This window comes from Argiope bruennichi, chromosome 1, assembly GCF_947563725.1.
Source record: "Argiope bruennichi chromosome 1, qqArgBrue1.1, whole genome shotgun sequence".
In the NCBI taxonomy this organism is placed as follows: Eukaryota; Metazoa; Arthropoda; class Arachnida; order Araneae; family Araneidae; genus Argiope; species Argiope bruennichi.
In genome coordinates, this window is record NC_079151.1 from 88,277,336 (window position 1) to 88,303,047 (window position 25,712).

Consider the following 25,712-nt stretch of genomic DNA (forward strand, 5'->3'; position numbering starts at 1 on the left):
CCTTGCCTCTTGAAAAAAGTGACAGTATGGTTGGTTTTACAGCTACCTTTATCATGGGACAGTATTCCTTTGAAGAGATAACTTCAAATGGAATCCAAACCTGTTCCGTCAAAGGACAACGGTACCGTGATATGCTGAGGGATTTTGTAATCCCAACTCTTCTACAGCGTGGATGCCTTCAAGATATCATTTTCATGCAGGATGGTGCACCACCTCATATTGATCGTCGTGTAAAGCGATTCTTAATACAGCATTTCACAGAAATACGAGGTATCAGCCGTCATTTCCCAATACATGGTCTCCCAATACATCACCTCTTGCGACTTTTGGTTGTGGGGTTGTTTGAAGGACAATATCTACCGTCAAAGGCCATTATCACTATCAGATTTGAAGGACAACATTCGGCGCCATATTCTTAATATTCCGGTAGACTCACTCCGGTCATCTGTAGAAAATATGGTTCTTCGATTAGAGCATATTGTTGAAAATGTAGGCGGATATATTGAGCAGTTTTAATTTTACTTTATTTAACAATTATTAGCTATATTAAATGGTTTTATGTGTATTACAATGCCACCTAAAGGTGAGTTTTTGTACTATTTTTTTATTTAATAAATGTAAAGCGCATCATCTCAATAACCTGTAGTTCAAATTTTTATCTTATTTGGATCAATAGAACGCATTTTAGAGGCCTTTGAAATGGGTAACTTATTTCTTGCTAATCCTGTATATGTTTTCTTCTTAAATTGAGAGCTAGAAGGTGTGGTTTCTCCGAAACATTCTCGCTTATTGTTTAATAAAATTGTTATCCTATTTCCCCGCATTAAGTTCTAGACTACAGGGGAGGTCGTAAACGTCACGAGTGCTCAGATTTTTATTTTCACACATGAGAATCATGTGCTTTGTATTAAAGTTTTATTAATCGTATTCCATTGATGAGCAATAGATTAAAAAAATTTTGAAGCCGCTATTTAGCTATTATTTGTCGACATGTGGTTAATACACAAATACCAAAAAACAGAGTACGTATTTTGGACAGTTTGTTTTGACCTATTGAAACCAAAACGCGAACATAGATCTACAATTATAATCACAGGATGGTATATCACATTCCACTGATTTCAGCCTCTGCACTTTTGAGTTATCAGACGTTTACGCGCATGGAAGTTCGGATCGACAAATAATTAATCTTCAACGGATTTAATTCCAAATTTGATTCGTATCTACATAATAAGTGCTAACCTTATGTACAAGATTTTATCTATCTAGTTATTTATATTTTTCAGTTATAGCATTCTTTTATATTCGGACAGCCTAATAGATAATCTTCCTCTAAATGTATTTCAACCAATGATTGGTAGATATCTATAAATTTGATGTAAAGGCCATATTCTAATTTTTATCCTTCTAGCTCAAAGGGATTTTGTGTTATCATATTAACAGACAGATAAAAGGTGTTTTTTGGTCTCGTGGTTGTATGAAACGTAAAGATGAATCAAATTCGATTTTTTTCACATTTACAGTGCTTTCGTTTCGTAAATTACTTATGAAAATAACCGGTAGGAGTTGTCTTCCCAACTTATTCCAGAGAACACCTTACATGGCATTGGCATACAATAGTTGCAAAATATTAAACTTCTTTGGCGTGAATATGGCATTTTTATTGAATTTGTTTTGTAATCCTTGGCGAGTTATTTGGCGATTCATCCCTGGCATACGTTTATTAGTATACAAAAGTTGAACTTGTGTTTTAGACACATTTTACCCATTGAAACAAAAATTTAACACAGAGCCACAATCGTAATCTAAAGATCCCAGGCCAAATATGATATATTTAAGTCATTGCGTCTTTGAGTTATCAGGTTTACATGTTTATGAAAGTACAGACCGGCAGACGGTCAATCCCTTGTTGGAGTTGGCACAATCGTTTTGTAGTTATCATGTTAAATGACAGCTGTCGAACAGCTGGATAGACAGACTTCCTAAACAGATTTTGTTGAAAATTCGATCGAATTCTACAAACTTAATATAAAGGTCATATACCAAATTTCATCCATCAATATCAAAGTGTTTTTGAGTTATCTTTGTCACAGAAGGGTGGACATTTTCCAAAAATGTGTTTTTCAAACTCAGACAAGTCTAAAATGTGGAACTCATGTCAAAATAACGAGTTCGATTTTTTGGACGATTATTATTCTTCCTCTGTATTTCATATACGAGAAAGTAAGAAAGTACAGAGGTATATTGCACGCTTAATTGACACCTTCATTAAATTAAATTCCAACATGTTATAAATGAAAACTCCACCGGAGTTGAAAGATGAAAAGCATTTATTATGCACTGGTCATATTATTCGCGTGCAGTCAGTGAGAAACACCTTGGTATGCACGGAAGTTTTTAATTGGGTCAACTTGATGCTTCCAATAGAAACATTGCAAATGCAATTACTCTCCCCTTGTCCTTTGAAACACTGTGCTTCAGTTCCGTTCTTAGCTCGAATACCCTGCAAGTGTTCTTTCCTACAAATAGCCTTTTAACTTAGACCTTTTCTTGAAGGTACTCAAAACCAGCAAATCGACACATTACGTGACACAATGTAAGATTTTCGAACCTTGGCTTTGGATCGCCCCGTGCCTAGCTCTGAAGGTCGCGTGAGCTACCCCGTGTTTCCTAACCCCCGTGCATCACGGCTCTCGCGTGAGCACTCCCTTATAACCTTTTGTTGTACCGCTATTTTTTTCCTCTTTACCTCTTAAGCCTCATGAAATATTCATTGCCTCATATTTATTCAAGAGTCTCTCTCTCTCCGACAATGGCATTCTAAGCTAATTGCGTGCCCTCACAGATTATATTTCGCCTCTTGATTTATCTAATTTTAATTAGAGAGCCTTTCGTGTGCATTGTCGGGGACAAACTGAGTCTCGATATTTTTTCTTTGGATTTTGGCTCGTTTAACCATCATTTACTATGCTAAGTTTAATTAAAAGTAGTCGAAGTTAGTCTAAACAAATATGTGGAATAAAATGTCAACTTATAGACTTTATTTTTGGATTAGTTTTATTAATTATTGTTTTCGCAGGCTCGGATAGTTTCTTTTGTTATCTAAAGAAAGTTCTGAATTTTTTTAATTAAAAAATTAAATTTTTTCTGACTCACTCGCAGTTATCCCATAAGCAGAAAAATCGAACATTCTTGATTCCAAAGCAAAATTGGCGTTTTTTAAGCTTTTTTAGTTTTGTTTGTAAGGCCGATATATATTTTAATGCCTTTAAATCATTAACCATACATTGTATCATGTACCTATTTGGCTAAAAGTTTTTTTTCGGTTTCTAAGCTTGACCTGGCTGTTCCAAAGTGCAACATTGAGTGACTGTAAATCTTTTTTAGATATTTTTTGATAACTATTTGTAGAAAAGCCGATATATGGCAATATATTGGTAATGGAATAAGATTTCTTCCGGATGGTTGAAAAAAATCCAAGATGGCGATTGTATGAATAGTTGCATCAATAAAAATACTGTTAGCATATTTTTTCTTTGCATTGTAAAATAATATATTAATAAGAAGGGACTTTAATTTTTATTGCAAAATTGTTATAATGTGAATTGTGTCACTGAGATATTGTTTAATTCATAATGCAGCCATTTGGTACATTATTAATTTTTTAAAAATAATTCACGAAAAAATTAAGGAATTTTTTAAATAATTCTCTTAAATTATATACCATTATTCAAAAAACACAAATTTGTTCATTCATTTGTTCAGTCATGCATTCTAGGGCACTAGTAAATATTAGTCATGAATTACTAATATTTTCGATAGAAAGTTTTCCGCTTGATTTCTTGGTTATTGATACTGGAACTTCAATTCTGTTGGAAAAATCGTCTGGTTTTCCAATAAAAAATAAGATTTAAACGTTGATTTGCTCAATTTTATGACGACTAACCCAAATATATTTATCCCAAAGGAATTAATAGATTTTCGGGTAGTAGTTTCAATTAAATAATGAAAGGAAATACTGAAATGCAAAAGTTTTCATCATATTTGTGTAGTTTATTGAGTTCTTATTAAAACAGAGGCAACAAATCCTTGACTTATGTTTTTGTTATATTACCGTATTTTTAATTTCAAAATGGCCCAACTGATTTTGAAAAATTTGTTTCCTTTTATGTTTGCTTAATGTAACGGAAAGTCTTAATACTATCTAATTTTGGACCTGTAATTGCTTTATTTCAATTCCATTAGAATAAAATAAATTTGTCGTTTAACTTAATATATGTTCGAATCTATGTTTGCAAGTGTTAAAACATGTTTTACAAGAGTGAAATAACATTAAATAAAATTTTATAATTTATTGAATGGGCAGTCATTTGTATTTTATTCAATAATTGGTTCTCTCTGTTGCCTAAATTTTCAGAATTAATTTTTACATTGAAATAATTTAGTTTTGCTCTAAAGGAATAATTAAATGAAACCCAAAATTTTGACATTATAACTACATATAATAATAAAATGTGTAGAAGATAAAGGCGGATGATTCAAAAGAATGGAAGCAAGCTTTAATGCCAGGATAGCGATACTAAAATAAGCTTAATATTTTAACATTTAGTTGAAATGTCAAATTTGCATGCAAGTAATGTAATTATAATAAATACATACAAATTTAAATATGGCTTATTAAGCAGATTCTTAAAGTTATACATATGTAATATTACGTAATGTAATACAAATAAAGGCTACCAATGTTTTAAAATAATAAATGTTCATTATTAAATATAAAGCTTTACACATTAATTGATGTTGGTAGATCATGGCGGACAAGTAACTGTTAAGTATTCTTTTAAGATAGAAAAGCATCACTGCTTGTTGATTTGCATTAGTTGCCATTTTAATTTAATGCATTTTGCCATCTCATCATTAATGTGCAAGTCCCTTTGACGTCCGATAATTATTTAATTGGAAATGCTAAAATTAGTTAATATCCTCTGACATCTACGCTTGACGTTCTTGTTTTGTTCCTATCTAAAACTGATTTGCATTGATATATCCTTTCAATTAATGCGAGTGTGAGTTAATAATGAGAAATTATTTACGTGTACACCAGGCAAAGAAATCTAAAAATTAATATGGATGTTATTTCTCAATGTAATTTCTCATTTTGTGTCATAATAAGTTCAGCAATTTCCAAGTTTGTATAGTCCCTTGAAGAAAAAACGTTTTGGGATTTTCTACCAGCTATTATTGCACTTGCATTTTGCACATAATGCTTCACATAAAACCAATATTAGCATAAAACTCTTTTGAGAGTCTAAAAAAGGCGAATGGATTGAGATCCAGAAAGAAAAAAGGGTGTTTGCGGCTAATTGTCATAGGTCATCTTTCCTCTAGATTTAATCTTTGAAATCCATGCAGCTAATGACTATATAACTGTTTTCATATATGTAAAGATCAGAATTGTGATGCAACAATAAGACTCAGTTTTTGACGAAAATTTTTCTAGTATTGAATTTAGAATATTTTATTAATTTCAGTTCTGCAAAATTCCTAATAAGCGGATGACTGTTTTCTGCTATTTCATGGCCAGTATTGACTGTATTTATCCATTACAGACAAGATAAAAAGACGCCAATACAATCTAACTTTTCTTATGCAATCATATCAATACATACTTTGCATATGAAGAATCAGCAGACAAAATTCTCATTAAAATTATTTTTCGATATAAAATGCGAAACATTTTCTTAAGTACATAAGTATAAACCTAGTTATACTTTGAACCTGGATTCTATTCATTTGAATAAATCTTAATCCAAAAAGAATCAAAATTATTGTTTGTATGAAAAGTTTAATAATTGCACCTGTGTCGCGTAAGCTTAAACTGAAAACTATAACTCCTTGCAGTTGAAAAGCATTGTCTTCATAAATCCAAAAAGAAAAGACGAAGAATTCCGCACTCCAAACAAAACTTTCACCTTCCTATTCACCCAGACGAAACTAACGCTCAAACAACAACAGCTCCTCAAACAATCCATTCATTCTCAAAACGAAAAGGAACATCTTACGACAGCAAGAAAAATATCCTCTCCTCATAATCCATGGGCCCCTCATTGTTCTCTGATGATCCGATCTTCCCAGAACTCCATTTGGTCGACATCCTCATTAAAGATTAACAACCAGAAGGAGAAGCAAAACCCATTAGCAGAAATCCGCTCCCGAAGATAACCCTGCCGCTCCCAGTTGCCAGTCCCGGGATTTCTTGGATTAGTACCACGAGTAGAGTTTAATAGCCTGCGCCCGTAAATCTTTAGGGCCACTTTATAGCGACGATGAAAAGCACCCGGGCTACTTTTGATGGAGATTCGCTTTCAGGAGCATTTACATTGTTAGTGCCACAGCCTGTAAATCAAAGCGGCTGCTGAGATATGGCTTGAACCCCTCTGAATCCATAATGAACGCGGAAGGCAAGCAAATGGATTCTCCCTACGCTGAATATTTAATATTAAATGTGCCTAATAAGGTGAATAAGTGCGAAGTAGACTGTGATTTGGATTAGGGGTATGCTTGGTTGGAGTTTGGTCAATGAAGCGTCCAGCAATGTAATTTTAAATGAATTCGTTCGGTTTGAAGAATGTAAAATTATGGCAGAGGTGAATTATAAACTACGAACATGATGGGAATAGGAAGATCCAAATATAATGTTGATCAAATTACTCGATGTATAAAAATAATAATGTAAACAAATATTGTATACATTTTATAAATCCATGAAAGTAAAATGAGAAAATTTGATTTGATTTCTAAAGGAAGATGATTTCTAAGGATGAAAATTCATCCTATGAAATTCACCCTATCATTTTTTTAATGAACCAAAACTACTATTCCAATTTTTTGAGTATTGCACAAAAAAATTATAAAATTTCTGTAGGCAGCATGATAAAAATGATCTACTCATTTCTAATAATTAAAGAAATATTAGTAATTCTACAATAGATGACAATTAGTAAATAAGTAATAGTAACTACTAAAGTTCTACAATTATTAAAGAATATAAAAGTGAGTACTTTTGTTAAATACGTTTAAACAACTCTAATTTTCCAAGAATTAGTTATTTAATATGGAAGAAAAAGCACTTTTTTGTGTTCAGAATCTATTTGTTACAAGATTTGCAGAAAGCCTTTAAATTCCTAAAGAATTTTCTGTACGTATTAATAAATTTTGCCTGATTCTAAAAAAATTGTGCTTATTAAGAATTGGAATGGAATTTATTAAATTTTTTTGTATTAATATGGTTTAAATAATAGACATAAAAAAATTGAATTATTTTATCTTTTTTTTTAATAATGTCTAAATTTACTTTCATTTCACCTATATACTAAAATTTTTGCATTTAGAACATGAGTATGTAACAAAACATCCTATTATTTTCCTGGCATAAGAATTTATGTTTAGTTAAATTTAAAGTTCAATAAAAATTAATTTTAACTTAATTTTCTGCACCACCGAGTACATTTTATAAAAAATTTCTCTTTTACGAAAATAAATACGAAATACTACGAAAATAAATACGAATACTTAAATACGAAATTTTAAATTAGTAGTGTTTATTAATAAATATGTAATGATATTTTCAAATTAAAAAGGTAAGTAAAGTTATAAGTTTTTTAAATGCTTTATTTGTTCGTACTTATATAAAATTTATTGACTCAATTTATTGACTATGCTGAGTTAAATCAACTTTGATTTATGATTAATTTATTTAACATAAATTTTAATTTGAAATTTATTTTAAATACAAGATCACAATTTATTTGAAGGAGATGTCATAGTAAATGAAGCAAGCATTTTGAGATATCATTTTGTAATTTCGATAAAATCTAATTGCGAATTTTATCACATACATTTTATTTATTTTTTTGCCCTAAGATCGACTCAATTGAATATTTGAAAACTATTTTATTTTATTTAATTTTTTTAACATTCTCTTCTTCGTAGACATTTTTCTTCTTCGTAAAAATTTTAAAAACAAACTCTCTTCAATTTTTCCTTTCATAGGCGTTATTTTCCAAAACATCACGAAGAAGATTTGCTGAACCATTTCGATTCAAAAGTTTGAGTCACTTAATAAAAGAATATGGAAACGCCATTTCATTAGAAAAAGAGCAATTTCAAATAGAACTCTTTTTTTAAAGATTCTTTTCAGAAAATATATACTCTTATCGTCTACTTTTAATATAAAAAAGGATTCAACATCAAAGCTAAATTTTGAACAATAAAGTCGAAAGGTGCATCTTGGTGAATATTCTTGCTTTGCTGTTGGTTGAAAAATAAATATTAAGCGTCAGACTTCTCGAACATTTTGATAGCAGTTTTCTTTTCTTCAGATCTCTTGCTTGTTTATGTAATCAATTATTCGGGATTTTGTATTGAAAATTCTGAATATACGATGATAAACTGATAAAAGAAAGAAATCAATCCTCAATTTCTGAATCTGGTAGTTATATACATGTAGATGGATTTGCAGTAGTATTTTCTAATACAAACGTTTTTGGGTTATGTATTTAAGAATTAATATCTGTGCAAAATTCCCTTGAGAGAAGTGTTCAGATCATCAAAAATAACATAGCAATAAACAGATATAATATAGAGAAAGAATCTCTCGCGGATTCCACAGATGTTCAGCTTTTTCCATACATTATGCAAACTAATGGAATATAGGGGCTATTCTGTCTTCTCAGAAAACAAATGTAATGGTCTTTAGTTTATGTCTTAGAATATTTCACCAACATATAATGATTGGAAAAAGCCAGAGTTGTAGAGGAGCGCAAAATTTACGTTAATTAAGGTGCAAGATATTACATGACGTTCGAATCACAGTTAATGGTGTGGGAGGAGAGATTCTTGTATTTTAATATCAGAATTAAGTGTGAAGAACTTCAAAATTTCATTTTACAAAAATGTCTTATTCTTAAATGTCAAAAAATGCTTTGTATCTAATCTACTGACTTCTATTACACAGTGTCTTTACTGAAAGACAAAATATTGCTAAGGACAAGCTATTTCTATAGCCATAAGCTATTATTTGAGAACCTGACTATAAGACAATATTGTGAAGAAATAGTAGCAACATTGGGGAGTATCTTGTACCATTTTGTTTATTTCTAACACTCCTCCTTTTATATCAACTCCAACATTTTTTGCTTATTGTTCTACCTGTTATTGGTCTGTCCTTATTTGAAAGAAAATATTGCACTATAACTTCACTTATTTGCCATTCTGAACATCGTGTACAATACTGTGAAGATATCGCAACAATATTGTAAGAGTTTCACAACAATGTTGAGAAGATATCGCAACAATATTGTCAAAGTTTCGCAACAATATTGAGAAGATATCGCAACAATATTGTAAAAGTTTTGCAACAATATTGAGAAGATATCGCAACAATATTGTAAAAGTTTTGGAACAATATTGAGAAGATATCGCAACAATATTGTAAAAGTTTTGCAACAATATTGAGAAGATATCGCAGCAATATTGTAAAAGTTTCGCAACAATATTGAGAAGATATCGCAACAATATTGAGAAGATATCGCAACAATATTGTAAAAGTTTCGTAACAATATTGAGAAGATATCGCAACAATATTGTAAAAGTTTCGCAACATTATTGTAGAACATCTTGTCCCATTAGGAAGAAATTCCAAATCTCCTCATATTTTATTTTCTCCATCATTTTTTATCCATAATTCTACGTACAACATTAGCTAGATGGAATTTATATAGATTTGATAGTTTATTAAGATTGGCTGTTGAAGGAATTTCATGACTATCTACATATAGAATTGTTACTTTGTAAATACGTTGTAAGTAAAATACAAAAATATATAGTTTAGAAATACATATGAATTTTGAATTAGCTTTTGTCTTTATCTATATAATTAACATCATTGATATTTATATTGCCATATATAAATTGAATGAAATTTTGCGCTGTCTACAAGATATGCAAGATTCAAGTTCAATATAATATACTAACTAATAATCTTATTTTATAAACCGTCATAATTTATTGAATGAAATAGACGTCTAAACAATTATTATATTTCTTATTAAATGAATGATTATAATACAACTGTCTGAGATTCAGAAACATGATTTACACATCGCAATTAAAATTATTATGTTCCAAATAAAGTTATTTCCTGTGATTTCATTTTTTTTCTAAATGTATCTTTTTGTATTAGATCAAAGAACATCACACGAGAGAAATAATTTAGTTCAGATTATTTACATTCTTTACGTATTTTGTTGTTCTGTCTGACATCAAATTTAAAGAAATATATTCTCAAGAGAAAATTAAGAGACGCCTCTAATTCTTTTTAACTTCTGGCGCGTGAATCCATGTCTCGAGTAAAAATCGTCTTGATATAATTTTTAAAAACATCCTGAGCTCTAGTATATCTATCATTTCTTTCATGTTATAGTTTTTCCATTTATTTTACACGCTGAATACATATTTTCCCATACATCTTTATTTAACATTGAATATTTGCTGTAACTATTTATGGATGTCTTTTTATATTGAAGCATTAGTAAATGTTTTTTGGAAAAGTAATTTATGTTTCTTAATAATTCAACACGTGCTATGTAAATACGATAGGTAGCATAAATGACAGAAACTCTAGAAGAAAACAGTCGGTATTTTCACCCCTTCTTTCTCTTTTATCGGCCCTGAGTTTTAAAAAAGTGGAATAAGTGGCATAAAATTGTTTATTTCTAGATAAGTACCTTGAGAATTCATAACTTCTTGTTCAACTTTTACTAGGATAAAGTTCATTTTTTGTCAAATATTATATATTTTTATTTGAAAAATCAGTTGGGTTTTAATTTTGACTTAGATTATTTTGGCATAGCAGTACAATTAGAAAAAAACTTCGATTTTGTGGATTTGAGATTCAATATCAAAAATTGGACAGAACATTTAGGCTGGATTTGAATGATTGCAACTCCTTCCATAAAAAACATCTTAAAATGCTATAATTACTTCTATAGAAAAGTGCCACGACTTTTTTATATTGCTTAGGAACGGCAACCTCAGTTCAAATTAGGTTTTTGAAGTCAATTCTTTATTGTGAAACGATATATATTAACGATATTTATTTTAAAATTTTGTTTAAATTTCTTTAATTCATTTTTTACAAATTTATGCATAAAAATGTTGTTTGTAAATTTAAATTTACCAGGCACTTTTTTTTTTTTAAAAAAGTAACTAAAAAAATTCTGCGGATTTTAATTTGAAAATTATTGAAATTGTATGAATACATCAATTAACATGTTTTAGATAAAGCTCATGTGGTTCTATGTTAAATTTCGTGTAATTTTGTTGATGATATTATCTGATGGCTTTCTTAAATCTTATTTTTATGTATTTTTCATTTTTATGCAATTAGTCTCTTAACCCTTTCTAGGGCCGTGGGAAGTATGCTTCCTACCAAATTTATCAATCTTTGTATGAAATTAAGTAGGTTGGCATAAGTTCTGACAAATTTTTTTAGTAAAACAGAAACTAAGATACTTCAGTTCTTTATCTCACACAAAATGATGTGTCTTGATTTGTTACTTAATTATTAATTAACCAAATTAATTAATTAATCAAATTAAATTTATCTAATAAGTTAAATGAATCCCTTTTCTTATTCTAATTTCAAGCCTAAAAATATTTTAACATAATATGACTAGAAAAAAATGGCCCTTTAAAGGGTTAAGTAATTTAAAAAATAAATTTATGAATTATGTTATGCACCAGGTAATTTTTCTAGAATAATTGATTTGCTTACAATACACCAAAAATATTAAAATTTATCTCATAATATTTATTTTATAAATTTGTTCCCCGTTCTTTTTTTTTAATAGAATTCATTTCATAAGAGCGTTTAGGAAACACTTTTATGCTAAAGTAAATATTATAAAATAGATTTTTAAGCTAAATTTTTGGAGATCGTTGAGCTTGTGTTAAGGTTTCTATTTCAGAATTAGACAATATCGAGGGTTTCAAATTGGAGGGTTCGAAATTCAATTATAAAAAGATTAAGTCTAATATCGAGTATCAAACGTTTTACAATTGATCATATGGCATGGAAAGTTAGAAAAGATATTTTATCTCAGTTATCCTTCTCCGTATCTCATTGCGATTCAGAAATGAGTGGTTTGTCCTCACCATACCCGGCTACTCCGATTCCCCTATGACACACGGAAAACCTAAATAACCGTACCATTCTGACAGCAACACTAGTGGGAACTATGGTTGAGTTCTAAGGGTCATCACCGGTCACGGTACAACCCATTCTGTGGGAAGTAAGCCTCGTCATCGATAGCAGTTAGTTCACTCCCATCATTTCTAATTCTCGCCACCAGGGTGGCGAGAACCAACCACCATACTGGAAGTTTCTCATCCTTGTTTCTGAGATGCCCCTCGGTGGGAGAGAGGTTTGTCTTAAAATAACCTTCACATATTTAAGAAATGAGACTTTCAAAACGTTTATCACAACTAAACTAGACTAAGATTTCAATTCATTTTCGATTTATGATCAAAAGATAATCCTCTTTGAAGAAATCAGGCCTTTCATTATTTTTCTTCATTCAATAATGGGACAAATAATTCTTCAGTCCTGGGTGTCATTTTTCCGATTAAATTCCTACGTATTTATTAGAATACTTTAATAGCGATGCTTGTCAAATTGAAAGATCCCATGCTCGTACACATAAAGACCATAAAAGACTTCTGATAAAGATCGATGAGAGGAAACTGCTTTAGACCTTTACGATATATTTTCATGAAGGATTGAAAAGGATTTGGGCAGGCGGAGGCGACTAGAAGAAGGAGGGTCCTTCATCATGCACGTCCGAGGCGAATATGCTCTTGTCATCTAGAATAAAAATAAATAGGGAGCGGCTGCTCAACGAATGGCTGTTGTGGATTTCTCCTCTTTACGACACATTTGAATAAAGGATGCTAATCTTCGATGAATAATATTTTATTTCATAGTTATATCTCTTGTAAGAAGTAACGAAATGTTTCCAAATGAATTTTTTTTTGTGATGATAATGGAAAAAAAAATCTTTTGGAATTCCATGAAGGAAGTTTTTGTTTTAATATTTCATTTAAGATATATAAAAATAAATTTTATTTTCTATCATTAGTCATCAATCTATCTAATAAGATGGAAAAATTTAATAAAATCCAGTTTTTTTTTAGATTATAAATTAACTTCAGACCAACTAATGTTCTGTATCAGGAATTTGAAAAGTTTTAATTGCTAAATTAAAAAAATATAATGAATCCAGGATATCAGTTTTGTACCTAAAGTCCAATTAAAGTTTCATATTAAGTTGATGTTTTTAAATAATTTGATTTTTAATTGAATTAATTATTCAACTTTCTTTGATTAGCAAGATTTACATCGAATATTTATGTTGCAAAAGACTGTTCAGAACAAACCATTTATTATCAAGGAATGATCATATTTTTTAAAAAAGTTTTCGAAATTAGATAATATACTATTTATTGTTTTAATATCGATTCAATATTAAAGCATTTTACATGTACTAGAGAGGAAATCAATCTTTAAAAAAATCCTGATTTTCTGTAGTTCTACTTTAAATTGAGTTGATTAAAATTTAAAAGTATTAAAACGCTTTTTTATTCATTCCATAAAATAGGACACTGAAATAATCAAGATGTTAATAGAAATAAGCAAAGGGCGTTTAATAAGTTCTAAAAAATAATGTTTTTTTTTAAAAATAAGTTTTGTTGTTAGTAATCCAAATCTATGTTATCGAATTAGTTTCCGTTCGTGAGTTACAGTCGAAAAAAATAAATAAAAGGTGTGGTATTCGGAAGCTCTAGAAATGAATAAAAAAAACTTGTCTGAACCCCCTCGATGGCAAAATCTAAACTTAAATGCATCCATTCATGAGAAGGAACTGATTGGATTTGCACTTCATATAGCTTTTGTAAAACTCCAATGGCTCTTTTCGGTGGCAAGATATCTTAAAAGAGCGCAATTTTAATTGGTGAATGTATTTGAGGTGTCAGAGAAAGATAATTGATTTATATCTGAACATCTGTTACTTTTAGCCGAACCTAACCGATCGAACATTACGCTTGTTAGATTTAGCCAGGCTTTATAGATTGACCATTACACCTTAGATGGCCCTACTAGGTCTATATATGTCCAGCCGACTATATATATATATATAATGTCTTTAGAACAAACCATTTAGTATCAAGAAATGATCAGATATTTTTTAAAAATCTTTCGAATCAGCGACGGTTAATATATCTGTTACGACGAGGCAGTTTAGATAGCCCTTGTGAATTTATTTCCATTTCAAAGAATCTACTTTTCACCATTCCATGAAATTCAATAATAAATTGTTCCTATGCTAATAAATAAATATAAGCAGATATTAATCCTTGAGCCAATAAAATTTATCATTAAATCTAGAAACCATTAAAAGACATTCTTAACTAGTATGAAATAACATCTTATTAACAACTGAAGATCCGATCTGTGTTCTCATTTGTATCATATCAATAGGCGTAGGATGGCTATTCATTCCGAAGTCTTTCTCTCCCGAGCAATGCCGACGTTTTTCTTATTTGGCCTTTTGATTGGTCCCAGAGGATAATAAAGCAGCATCTCTTCCATTCAGCAACATCTGCTGGCAACACGAAAATATCTTCCTCGATACAGCTGGGAAATTAATAATTCCCCACTATTGTGTTACAACCGAGCGTTCCAATAAATCTTCCTATTGTTACTTGCTGTTATAAAGAAAGCATACAAATGCATTTATAATAGGCTAATAATAATTAGACGGATAAATATCTTGGAAGTGGGAAAGCATGTTAAGGAGAGGTTTAAGATGAGTTTGCAATTTTAATAAAGTGGCATATATTTAAGATGGCTAATTTAATAACCAATAACTAAGCATTCTGTGTCAGAATAAAAAAAAGGGGGAATTCGAACTTCTTGTTGGAAACAACATCATTTAATAGTATTTTTCATATGATTCTTTTGTTTTTCTCTGTCTAGTTTGATTGCAACAGCCAATGCATTCTGTTTTATTAACATTTAAAAATGTTACTAAAAATAAAAGTAAAAATTCTTCTTTTTGGATGGATGTTGAAAAAAATGATTTTTTTAAATCGAAAATTTATCAAGATGAATGAAAGATTTGTCATAGAAAATAATGCCATTACGGCAATGAAAAGTTTTATTACAAGTTCTGCCGAAAATGAATTTTAAAGTATTCATCAAGAACAGAGAAAAAATTATACAAATATGAAATCGGTTCTCTGAAAATAAACTTATTTGATTTTTAAGAAGGTTTAAATTTGTTTTTTTTGTAGAGTAATATGCTTTGGAATTATTATGAAAAAAAAAACACGCAAAAATTTTGATTAATTTTTAATCAATTAAAAATTTAATTAATGTAAAAAAAACGTTTAATGATTCTCTATTACTTTGAAGTAACTACATGTCAAATTTGATAGCTTTTTGTCTAACTGTCTGTTCAGCAAAGAGTTGCCTTTTGATCGTTTCAATTTTTTTAGTAATTTAATTTGCAGGAAAGAGCGTCTAAAACATTATCATGCTAAATATTATTCAGAAAAGTCCGACTTCATGCAAAATGTTTTTGCAAAATCGATTTCATGACTAAATTTATTTATTTTAATATGCTTATCATCAAAGGTACTAAACAGAAACAACTTTAAATTAATGGAAGTTTCATATTTGTTTTGCCCGTGCTTTCACTAATATTTGCTACTCCTAAATATATCTTTTAAAATACTCAAATAAAGTTTAAGCAAAACATTGTTCAGGTTCAAATTTTTGCATTTTCTTCATCTTTGTCGATTTGACTATAATTGTATCTAATCTTAAGCAACATTTATGCTTTCATAATAACCCCTCTGAAAGATATTAAGCAGAGATGCCACTTGCCGTCTTCAGTTAGCTGGCCAAAATACCATTCTCCTATTTAAAATTATCTGTCCGGAAGAGAATTCCAATTTTTCCAGTTTGCTTAGCTGAACTATGCATGACTTATTTTATATAAATTATACAGAATTATTTGACTCTCTGCGTACAATACTGTACCTAAGTATCATAATAAAACTTTTTCTTAACATATATGTTTTTATTATTTAAAATTATATATAAATACCATTGTAAATAATTAACCACGTAAGCTTTCGGTAAGTGTTTAAACGGATAAATTTGCCATTGCTTTAATATAATTCAAAATTACGCTACCGCCATCATATCCGTGCTCTTAAAGAGTATTTTCTTAACACTTAACACCGTGCAGATTTCTTAAACACTTAAAATAGATGTCATGAGTTTATTAAAAAAAATTGAAAGTCTTAGATGCTATAAAATTGTGTTGCTTTTATAAAATTTGTGTTATTAATTAATATATTTTCTGACTAAAAAATAAAATACTTCTCACCATGAACATAGAAACTTTAGATTCTTAAATTTGCTCTGTCGTCTTTTGATTAACAGAGAATTTCGGAAAAATGTCACTCCAAATAAAAAAAAATATCCAATTATCATCAGAGGTTAGTATATTTATAGTATATTTAAAAAATAATTTAAGCATAAAACATGTCATTTTATGTAATTACTTTAGAATTTATATTTCTTCTTCACATATTTAAGTTATCATTAATAAAGCATCAAATTTTCTTTATCGTTTGTTTAAAAATCTTTCATGATAAGAGACACTGTTGTTTTCCTTTTCCTACTTAATGTACTGTATACTAAATTCAATTTGCCATCTCATGAGTGCTAAATAAATACAATATTTTCATTGCGCATTTGAATGGAGCAACAAGCTGGTACAATTGCTTAATTTACCAAAGGTCACGAGTATCTTTCATGAATACATGACATTAATGTCTATATTGTTAACCATAATCATCGGAAATCGTCCGATGAATGCAAGAAGTGTAAGAACCTCAGTTACAGATCATGATGCTTTATTACACAAAAGCATGAACAGAAATAACTTCTATAACAGTATTTATTGAAAACAATAGCAAGCACGTAAACGACATATCGTTATTAAAAAACAGCAGCAACACAGTAGCGCTCAGATGGCAGCTAGAGAGCTCCTTTGTTGTCAGTACTCTAATGAAATAACTCCTTCCTCCTGTGTACCCTTCACCTTTTATAATCTCTCCAGAAGGTATGCATTTTCCAGAAAAATCTCTGGATCTCGGCTCCTAGTACAGATATCGCTATATTTCTTGTATTTTCTGAAACCTTTATTTTTGTTACTAAATGATGGCCATGTTTGTCTGTAAATTCATGAGTCATTAATATGACATCCATTTAATACCTATTAAAATGCCTGTAAATCTCTTTTGTTTATTATGAAGCTAACTATAATGGAAAACAATGCTGCGGATTTTTATAATATGTTCCTTTGCAAAATTTATTTGTTAAAATCCAATCCATCGAAGATTTTTAAGAAATATTTTAAATCATCATGTATTTGGGTATGTTACTAGTAAGGATCCCCTTCGAAAGTAAAAGAATAGATAGACATCCGTCCACAATTATTTATAAATCTTCAGTAATTAGTTATTCAATTATTCCTTTTTATCCATATGGACAGTCATTAGAAATAATTGCACATAATATATAAATCTATAACTTCTTCGTAAACTGCGATAAGGAAAGAAATTCAGAAAAATAAATCAGGGAATTCAAAGTTAGATTTGCGTACATAATTGTTTCTCTATTTGATATAATCGTTTCTCTATATTTTACATGGACATTTTGTGTATGTAGTATGAATCTTTTTATTTTATTTGCATGTTTTTATCAATGAAAGAAAGTTAGCAAATAAAATCCTTTTACTTATTGAAGTGATAGATTCTAGAGCTAATTTAAATATTTTAAAATTTGAAAAATCAAAAATTGAAACTTTTTTGTAGGAGGCATCTTGAAAAAGCTTATTTTTATAGAGCATAATTAAATTTTGTAAATCATAGTATTTCTGTATTTATTTATTTAATAAATCTATTATTACACTGATTGATAAATATTCCTTCTTTTTCTTTCTAGGTTTAATTTACGGTGAATAAATCCAGTATGCATCAAGATCCTGCCTTCTCGAAGATTAGAATTAGAAAGATCGAAAAATATATGCCACCGTCTAACATGAAGGTCGCTTTCATTAACATGATCCTAACCAAGCAACATCGATTCTCATTCCAATCAACAATCCACCATTCAGGGATGTGAGAAAAGCTCGTGACATAGAATGGAAGGTGAACATTCGACATTGCCATCAATCACTTCGAAGGAATTAATTTGTCTTGCTCATTGGAGGGAAGGCAACCAATCAGCCACCCACCTCTAAAATCGACTAGCCAATCCTAAGCAAATTTAACTAATTAGTTTCTCCTCCTCTGTCTTGCTGCAACAACTGGAAAAGATTTGTTGCTGATAAAACATGAGTTTAATTGAAACAGTTTGTTGATTAAAATTCTTTTTTAAATCTAAATTGCTAGGAGAATCTTAAGCCATTAAAACCACTTCTCAATTCGCATCTGTAATTAAAATGTTATTCAAGCATTTAAAAAAAAGTTATTGAAATTAGTAAGAAATAATTTATTTGAGATCTTAGTGGATTAGAAATTTCTCTTCACGCATATTAATTGATTTGAGGAAGAAAAATGAATTTTTTGCATTCAAAAATTAATTTTTAAGATGAATGTTATTTATTACTTTATCTAAGACAAATAACAAATCGTTTAAAGAGAAATGCAGCATGAAATTATTCCTGTATTCAATATTCATTGTAAACAATTGAGATTAATTATTTAGAAAAATTGTTTTTATTAGCATTCAAACATTTTCAAAAGTTTAATTATTATGAGTTTTTCTTCTATTTATAAAAGAAATATGATTCTATAAATATGAAAGGAATTAACAATTAATTCATTATAATATGCATATATACTGTATAGGGTAACAGTTATATAGTGGACATTATGAGGGTTTTTTTTCTGTAACATTCAAAGCGTATTAAAAGAAAATTAGATTAATTATTAATAGTTTTTCCAAGTTATAAACCGTTTTAAAATTTTTATCAGCTTAATTGAGTAATTTTTATCAAAAACATTTTGAATTTCTGATTTATTTCTTTGAAAAACTACATCTACGTCTTGCTATAGATTATACAGAATGCGACAATGGTTAATTATGGCAGTATATCATATTTTAGAAACCTGACCTGAAAAAAATTGCTAAAGTCTATTTCATGTAATTCTGTTTCAAACGATGGGCATCACGATGCATTCCTTGATTCTGTTTGTGTTCCTTGCTATGGCGGGTAGGACATCAGCATCCAACAATACACAATGCAAAGAAGGCATGATTCTCCCTGTTTGGACTCCTACCACCAATCTCAGCAAAGGCGATGTAGTGGCCAGAGGAATAATATACTTCATTGCCCTGGTCTATCTTTTTGTGGGAGTGTCTATCATTGCTGATAGATTCATGGCAGCCATCGAGGTCATCACCTCGAAGGAGAAAGAAGTCGTCATCAAAAAACCAAATGGCGAAACACAGACGATAAGCGTCCGGATATGGAATGAGACTGTGTCCAACTTAACCTTGATGGCTCTAGGATCGTCTGCTCCAGAAATTCTTCTATCAGTTATTGAAGTGATAGGCCAAGGATTTCAAGCTGGAGAGCTTGGTCCAGGCACCATTGTTGGAAGTGCCGCCTTCAATATGTTCGTGATCATTGCCATTTGCGTTTGGGCCATCCCTAGCACTGAACATCGCAAGATCAAGCACCTGCGAGTCTTCTTCGTCACAATGACGTGGAGCGTGTTTGCTTACATCTGGCTTTACCTCATCCTCACTTGGTCTTCCTATGGGGTCATTGAAGTGTGGGAAGGGATTGTGACTTTCCTATTCTTCCCTACCACTGTACTGACTGCTTACATAGCAGACAGAAGACTCCTCATCTACAAGTACCTCTCTAAAAAGTATAGAATGAACAAAAGAGGGGTTATTGTAGGAGGAGAGGGGGAGGGAGGGGCTGTGGAAATGGGCGTTCAAGGATGCAACAAGAGTGGTCTCAAAGTTTTCGAGGAAGAGGAGAATGAAGAAGTAAAGGAATTCGAAGAGCACCGCCGGGAATATATACAACTTTTGAGGGAACTGAGAAGGAAAAATCCTGAGAAATCCATGGAAGAGTTGGAGTTGATGGCCAGGGAAGAAATCTTGGAAAAGGGCCCAAAAAGCAGGGCCTTCTATCGTCTGCAAGCCACAAAAAAGCTTACTGGTGGCGGAAACCTACTGAAGAAGAAGTTAGAAAAACCAGAACCAGAAAAGGAAGAATCCAAGGAAACGATTCGGGATGACGTGTGCCGTATATATTTCAATCCTGCCCACTATACTGTAATGGAAAGCGTTGGGCAATTTGCAGTGACCATTGTCCGGTCTGGCGACCTGTCCCATTCCGTATGTGTCGATTTTGAGACAGAAGATGGTACGGCAGAAGCTGGATCAGATTATGAACCCTTGGCGGGAACTGTCATCTTCCGTCCTGGTGAAACTCAACAGCAGGTGTACATCACCGTCATTGACGACGACATTTTCGAAGAAGACGAACACTTTTACGTGCGTTTGAGCAACCCAAGATATCTAAATCAGCCCGATGCCATTCCACCTTTGAGGGCTGTGAATGGTGCCACTAGTCAGCTACAATTGGCCACACCCTCCATTGCCACTGTCATGATCCTGGACGATGATCACAGCGGTGTTTTCGGATTCCAGGACGTGGCCCAGGAAGTTCCGGAATCGGTGGGGGAATTCCGGCTCAAGGTCGTACGCTACAGCGGTGCCAGGGGGCGAGTCATTATTCCCTTCCGGACTCTGGAAGGAAGTGCCAAGCATGGGAAAGATTACAAGCACGTGGAAGGAATACTGGTCTTCGAAAACAATGAAAATGCGTAAGTAGAGAAATTTTACTTCTGATAAATGATTTTGACCTTTACTGCTTTATCTTTGTGGAATAGATCCAGGAAAGATTTGATATGTATTTGTTTTCAACCTCCTAATTTAAATTATTGTAAAGCTCTTTTTATTGAATTTTTTTGCGTGAAAAACTGTGAAAAAAGCTGAGTAAACCGGTTTGCATTGCGTGTTCATTTCAGGAAGATAATAAAATGCGTTTAGACAATACGCGAATACAGGTCGAGGTCAATATTGTTGGTTGTTACTGGTCGTGCACGTCGATTATGCCGTAAGGTGGATTTTTGTTTTTTGATTATCCCATATGTCTTTCAATGAGTAAGATAAAAAGTTGGATTCATTTTTCTTTGTTAAAAGAGTAATACTTAGAATAATAATGTTATGCCTTTTTTTCTTTTTTTCATTATAATAAGCTTTCTGAATTAAGAGCTAATATTTTCTATCCGGCAATTTTACTATTCCAATAATTATGTATAGCAAGCAGGACAGAAACAGATGCAAAAATATCATTTCTGTATGTAATGTCTGCAATTTACATAGTGAATTATCTTTATGATTTTACAGAGAGGGCTATTAAAGTAAGTGATTACGTTAAAAAAATCGACTTTTTTGCGAAATAATGAAATTTTTTAAAAACTTTATATTGTTAATGTTTGAGCAGGTTTCTTTATTAAACTGTTAGAATTTTGTTTCTAAATTTATTTTTTAGGAAATTTTACTGGTTTTTTATATTTGCAATTACATACTTTTTAATGCTATTTTACATTTTAAGATGCTTTTTTCTCAAATTCTAATCTTCGATAGAACTTTCTTATGAAAAACCTCATAAATTGAAATCGAATGCAAGTTTTTTTGTTCAAATTTAGTATAATAATTTCTCAATATGTTCTACAGTCTCTGAACTAGAGCATAAATAGTCTATTTGTTTAGAAATATTTTGTATGGTTTTTATGCTTTACAATGTGAAAAAAATTGGAAAATTTCATGCTATTTATCCTTTGAAACCCAATATTTAAAGAGTGGATAGAAATACAACTTATTTTTTAGTTCGAGAACTAGATAATATATTTCTTAAACTATCTGCAAAAATTTGAGCACATCATTTCATAAACCTTTAAAATAGGAGATTTTTGCTTTATACATTTTTTAGCCAATAATAGCCCTTTTTTCAATTTAAAAAAAATTGTCTCTTAACTGGTATATCTTGGTTTCATAGATAATTTTTAAATCTTTTTCTATGCAAATATTCAAAAATATAACTGTTTTCGAACGACTCAAAAAATTTATCCTGAATATAGTTACATATCTTAAAACGTCATTCATACTAGACAAATGATGGAATTGTTTTTGATATGAAAGAATATAAAAACAAACAAATAACAACAACAAAAAAGAAACAATGACTTGTTAGCGTGACGGTAGAATCCGTGCTTTTAAAATTACTGATTTTAAATCAACTTTTGCTCGATTTAATTGGGATATGCTCAGGATATGTTTTATTTTTTGTTTAAATTTGTCTTTTTATAAGTTAATTTGTGCAGCGTCTGAGAATAAATGTATTTAAAAAAAAACGCATTAAGTTTTGTTTTTCGAGATATTGCAATATGAACAAATCAGTGCCTGATTTGTGTGAATTTTTAAAATGTTGTTGTTGAAAAAGTATTTGACTTTGCATTTCATCTAAGAATAGAGTCATTTTATGTCTAAAGCCTCTGTTCGGCGAAGTCGCATTTAATCTAAAAATATATTCCCATATCTGATGCACGAATAGCGTACGGTATCGTTCATATTTTTTAGCATAACTGAAGCTTGCTTGTTCTTTCCTAAAATATTGATTTTGCGATTTGACGTTTGTCAGATTACTTTTTGAAAAACATTTTATCTTTCTCAGAATAAAATAATAGTAGGAAAATATTCTACTATCTCCATAACGTAGGAAAAATGGCAATATATTTTTGACGTTTCGTGTTTTTGCCATGCATATTTTACTGGTACCTAGGCTGTTGTAGAAAATATATAATGCCTTTTTCTTTTTTTTTTGTTCATGTTTTCAGTGCAATTTTTATTTTACTAAAGTATAAAAGAGAGAATTTTTAATATTTATATTTTATAGAAACGATTAAAAATAAGAATTCATATGGAATAGTATTGTATACTAGTTAACCCTTTAAAGGGCCATTTTTTTCTAGTCATATTATGTTAAAATATTTTTAGGCTTGAAATTAGAATAAGAAAAGGGATTCATTTAGCTTATTAGATAAATTGAATTTGATTAATTAATTAACTTGGTTAATTAATAATTAAGTAACAAATCAAGACACATCATTTTGTCTGAGATAAAGAACTGAAGCATCTAAGTTTCTGACTTACTAAAAAAATTTGTCAGAACTTATGTCAACCTACATAATTTCATACAAAGATTGATAAATTTGGTGGGAAGCATACTTCCCACGGCCCTAGAAAGGGTTAATGTAATAATATAAACGTTTTAAATTAAAAATGATATAATGAGATTTCCTTCCCATTTCGAATTTACGGCATTCCAAAATTCTTCTTTAAAGTATGTTACTTCGTTAGGGATAAATTTTTCGGAAAAGCTCGAAAATTGTTATATTTTTTTTATATTTGCATAAAAAAGATTGAAAAAAAACCTCTATGAAACCAAAATATCCCAATTAAGTGCCAAAAGTTCTTAAAAATTGGAGAAAAGGTTTTTTTTTTGGTGAAAAAGAGGTGCGATGGAAAAGTCTTCAAATTTAGAGATTTATCAAATGATTTGCCGAAAATTTTGCAGATGTAAGGAATGCAAATAGCCGTATTTCTATCCATTCTTTAAATATTGGTAAAATGTTTGATATGCGATTCTTTAAATATTGATAAATGGTATGAAATTTACAATTTGTTTTACAATGCTAAGTATTAAAAACAATTATAAAATATTTCTAAAGGAATAGATCACTTATTCTTTAGTTCAGAAATTTTAGAGCATACTAAGAAATTACTATTCGAAATTTGAATAAAACATATGCATTATATTTTAATTTATAAAGTTTTTCGTAAGAAAATTCTATCATATTCCATATTTGAGAAAATAGCATCTAATGATATAAAATAACATTAAAGTGTATATAAATGTAAATATAAAAATCAGTATAAATTCTCCCCCCCCCCCGAAAAAAAATAGATTTAAAAATAATATTCTTTTCAAACATCAAGAATTTTAAATAAAAAAAATCATAGTTCCCAAAAAGTCGACTTTTTAACGCAGTCATATACTTTAAAGAAAAGCTGTGCTGCATTAATATGCTGCTGCGTTCAAGAAGTTCCAACTTTTAAAATATTTTCTAAATGTAAATGAATTATGTTGTGTCCCTTAGAACAGTATCATATGAGGGAACAAGTTTCATCCAATCAAAATATGTGCAGTGAACGCTCGTAGCTCATCATTAAAACTCTCGTCGAGGAGAAAGCCAAGGAGTGGGTATTTTATTTCTACAAGGCGCGGTTCATAAGCACCTTCTGGTAGCAAATTACCCGACAGAATATTACATTACGATACATCCACAACCCTCGTACTCCGGAGATTTCGTGCTATGTGAATTTTTCGTCGGATAGAGCAGGTGTTTTCAAACTTTTAAATATTTAAACCCACAAATCCATAGATACCCCTTGGTGCTTAATTTTTTTTTCAAAGGCAAATATTACAGAAGGGGCTCTAGAGAAGTTTTTATGACCAAAAAAAAAATATTTACTACTAAATATAATTTTACAAAATTTATTTCTGATGTATACTTTGATGAACATTTTAAGTCTACGTAGCATTTTTACATACATATAAATTTAAGTTCTTGCCTCGAACAATCAAGAATTGATTCTCGTCCGGAAGTTTGGCAACCCTTGGGGTAACCATCAACTGACTATTCTGATCCCCCCCCCGGTCCACGGATAAAACTGGATGATCGGACCAGCGCCACAGCAACACTGGTGGGAACTATGGTTGAGTTCTAAGGGCCATCACCGGCCACGGCACAACTCTTTCCTAGGGAAGTACATCTCATCATCGATGGGAGTTAGCCAATCACTACCTCCTTCTGTACTCACTAGGGCGGAGAGAACCAGCCACTATATCGGGAACTTCTCATTCTCATTTAATCCCGTCAGTGGGTAAAAGTGTTTGTTTAAAGAGAACCTATTATCACGTTCTAAAGAAGTACTGGGACAAAGATGCTGGAAGTGTTAGCAAAAGAAGGCTCGAAAATTGCATATATACCCTTTTATGAACAATGGCGAAAACGCATGAGGTAACTATCTGAAAAAAACAACTAACAAACAAGTTCTACCTGAATTCATACTTTACTTCAGCAATAAATTCTTTACTTAACATGTTGAATGGAATATTCTCTTTTGATGAGAATCAAAACAATTTACTTCAATTAAATGCTTTTAAGATATACTTTTGATAAATAGAGGCTTTTAATAATTCAATCTAATATGTTGTTCTTCGATATAACTAGAATCTCGTTACTACATTTAAGTTTAAGTGCAAAATAATACATATTTTAGTTGTAAGTATATGGAAAGATTCTCTTTTTTTGGTACAAACAAAACTTTACTTACTTGTAACTAAATATTTTTATAACAT

The 25,712-nt window shown here is 30.5% G+C and overlaps 1 protein-coding gene and 1 long non-coding RNA gene across 2 annotated transcripts in view; both read left to right on the plus strand.

Annotated features, from left to right (window-relative positions):
- The window catches only part of LOC129978290 (uncharacterized), a 252,882-nt gene extending 234,390 nt beyond the window's left edge, over positions 1-18,492 (plus strand). The window contains exon 3 of the long non-coding RNA XR_008785224.1: positions 18,143-18,492. This is a non-coding gene — a long non-coding RNA (uncharacterized LOC129978290). The remainder of the gene's footprint in view (positions 1-18,142) is intronic.
- A 739-nt stretch (positions 18,493-19,231) lies between these two features.
- LOC129970746 (sodium/calcium exchanger 3-like) overlaps positions 19,232-25,712 on the plus strand; it is a 227,261-nt gene continuing 220,780 nt past the window's right edge. The window contains exon 1 of the mRNA XM_056084485.1: positions 19,232-21,048. Within this exon, the coding sequence (XP_055940460.1) occupies positions 19,364-21,048 (1,685 nt within the window). The 5' untranslated portion in view covers positions 19,232-19,363. The remainder of the gene's footprint in view (positions 21,049-25,712) is intronic.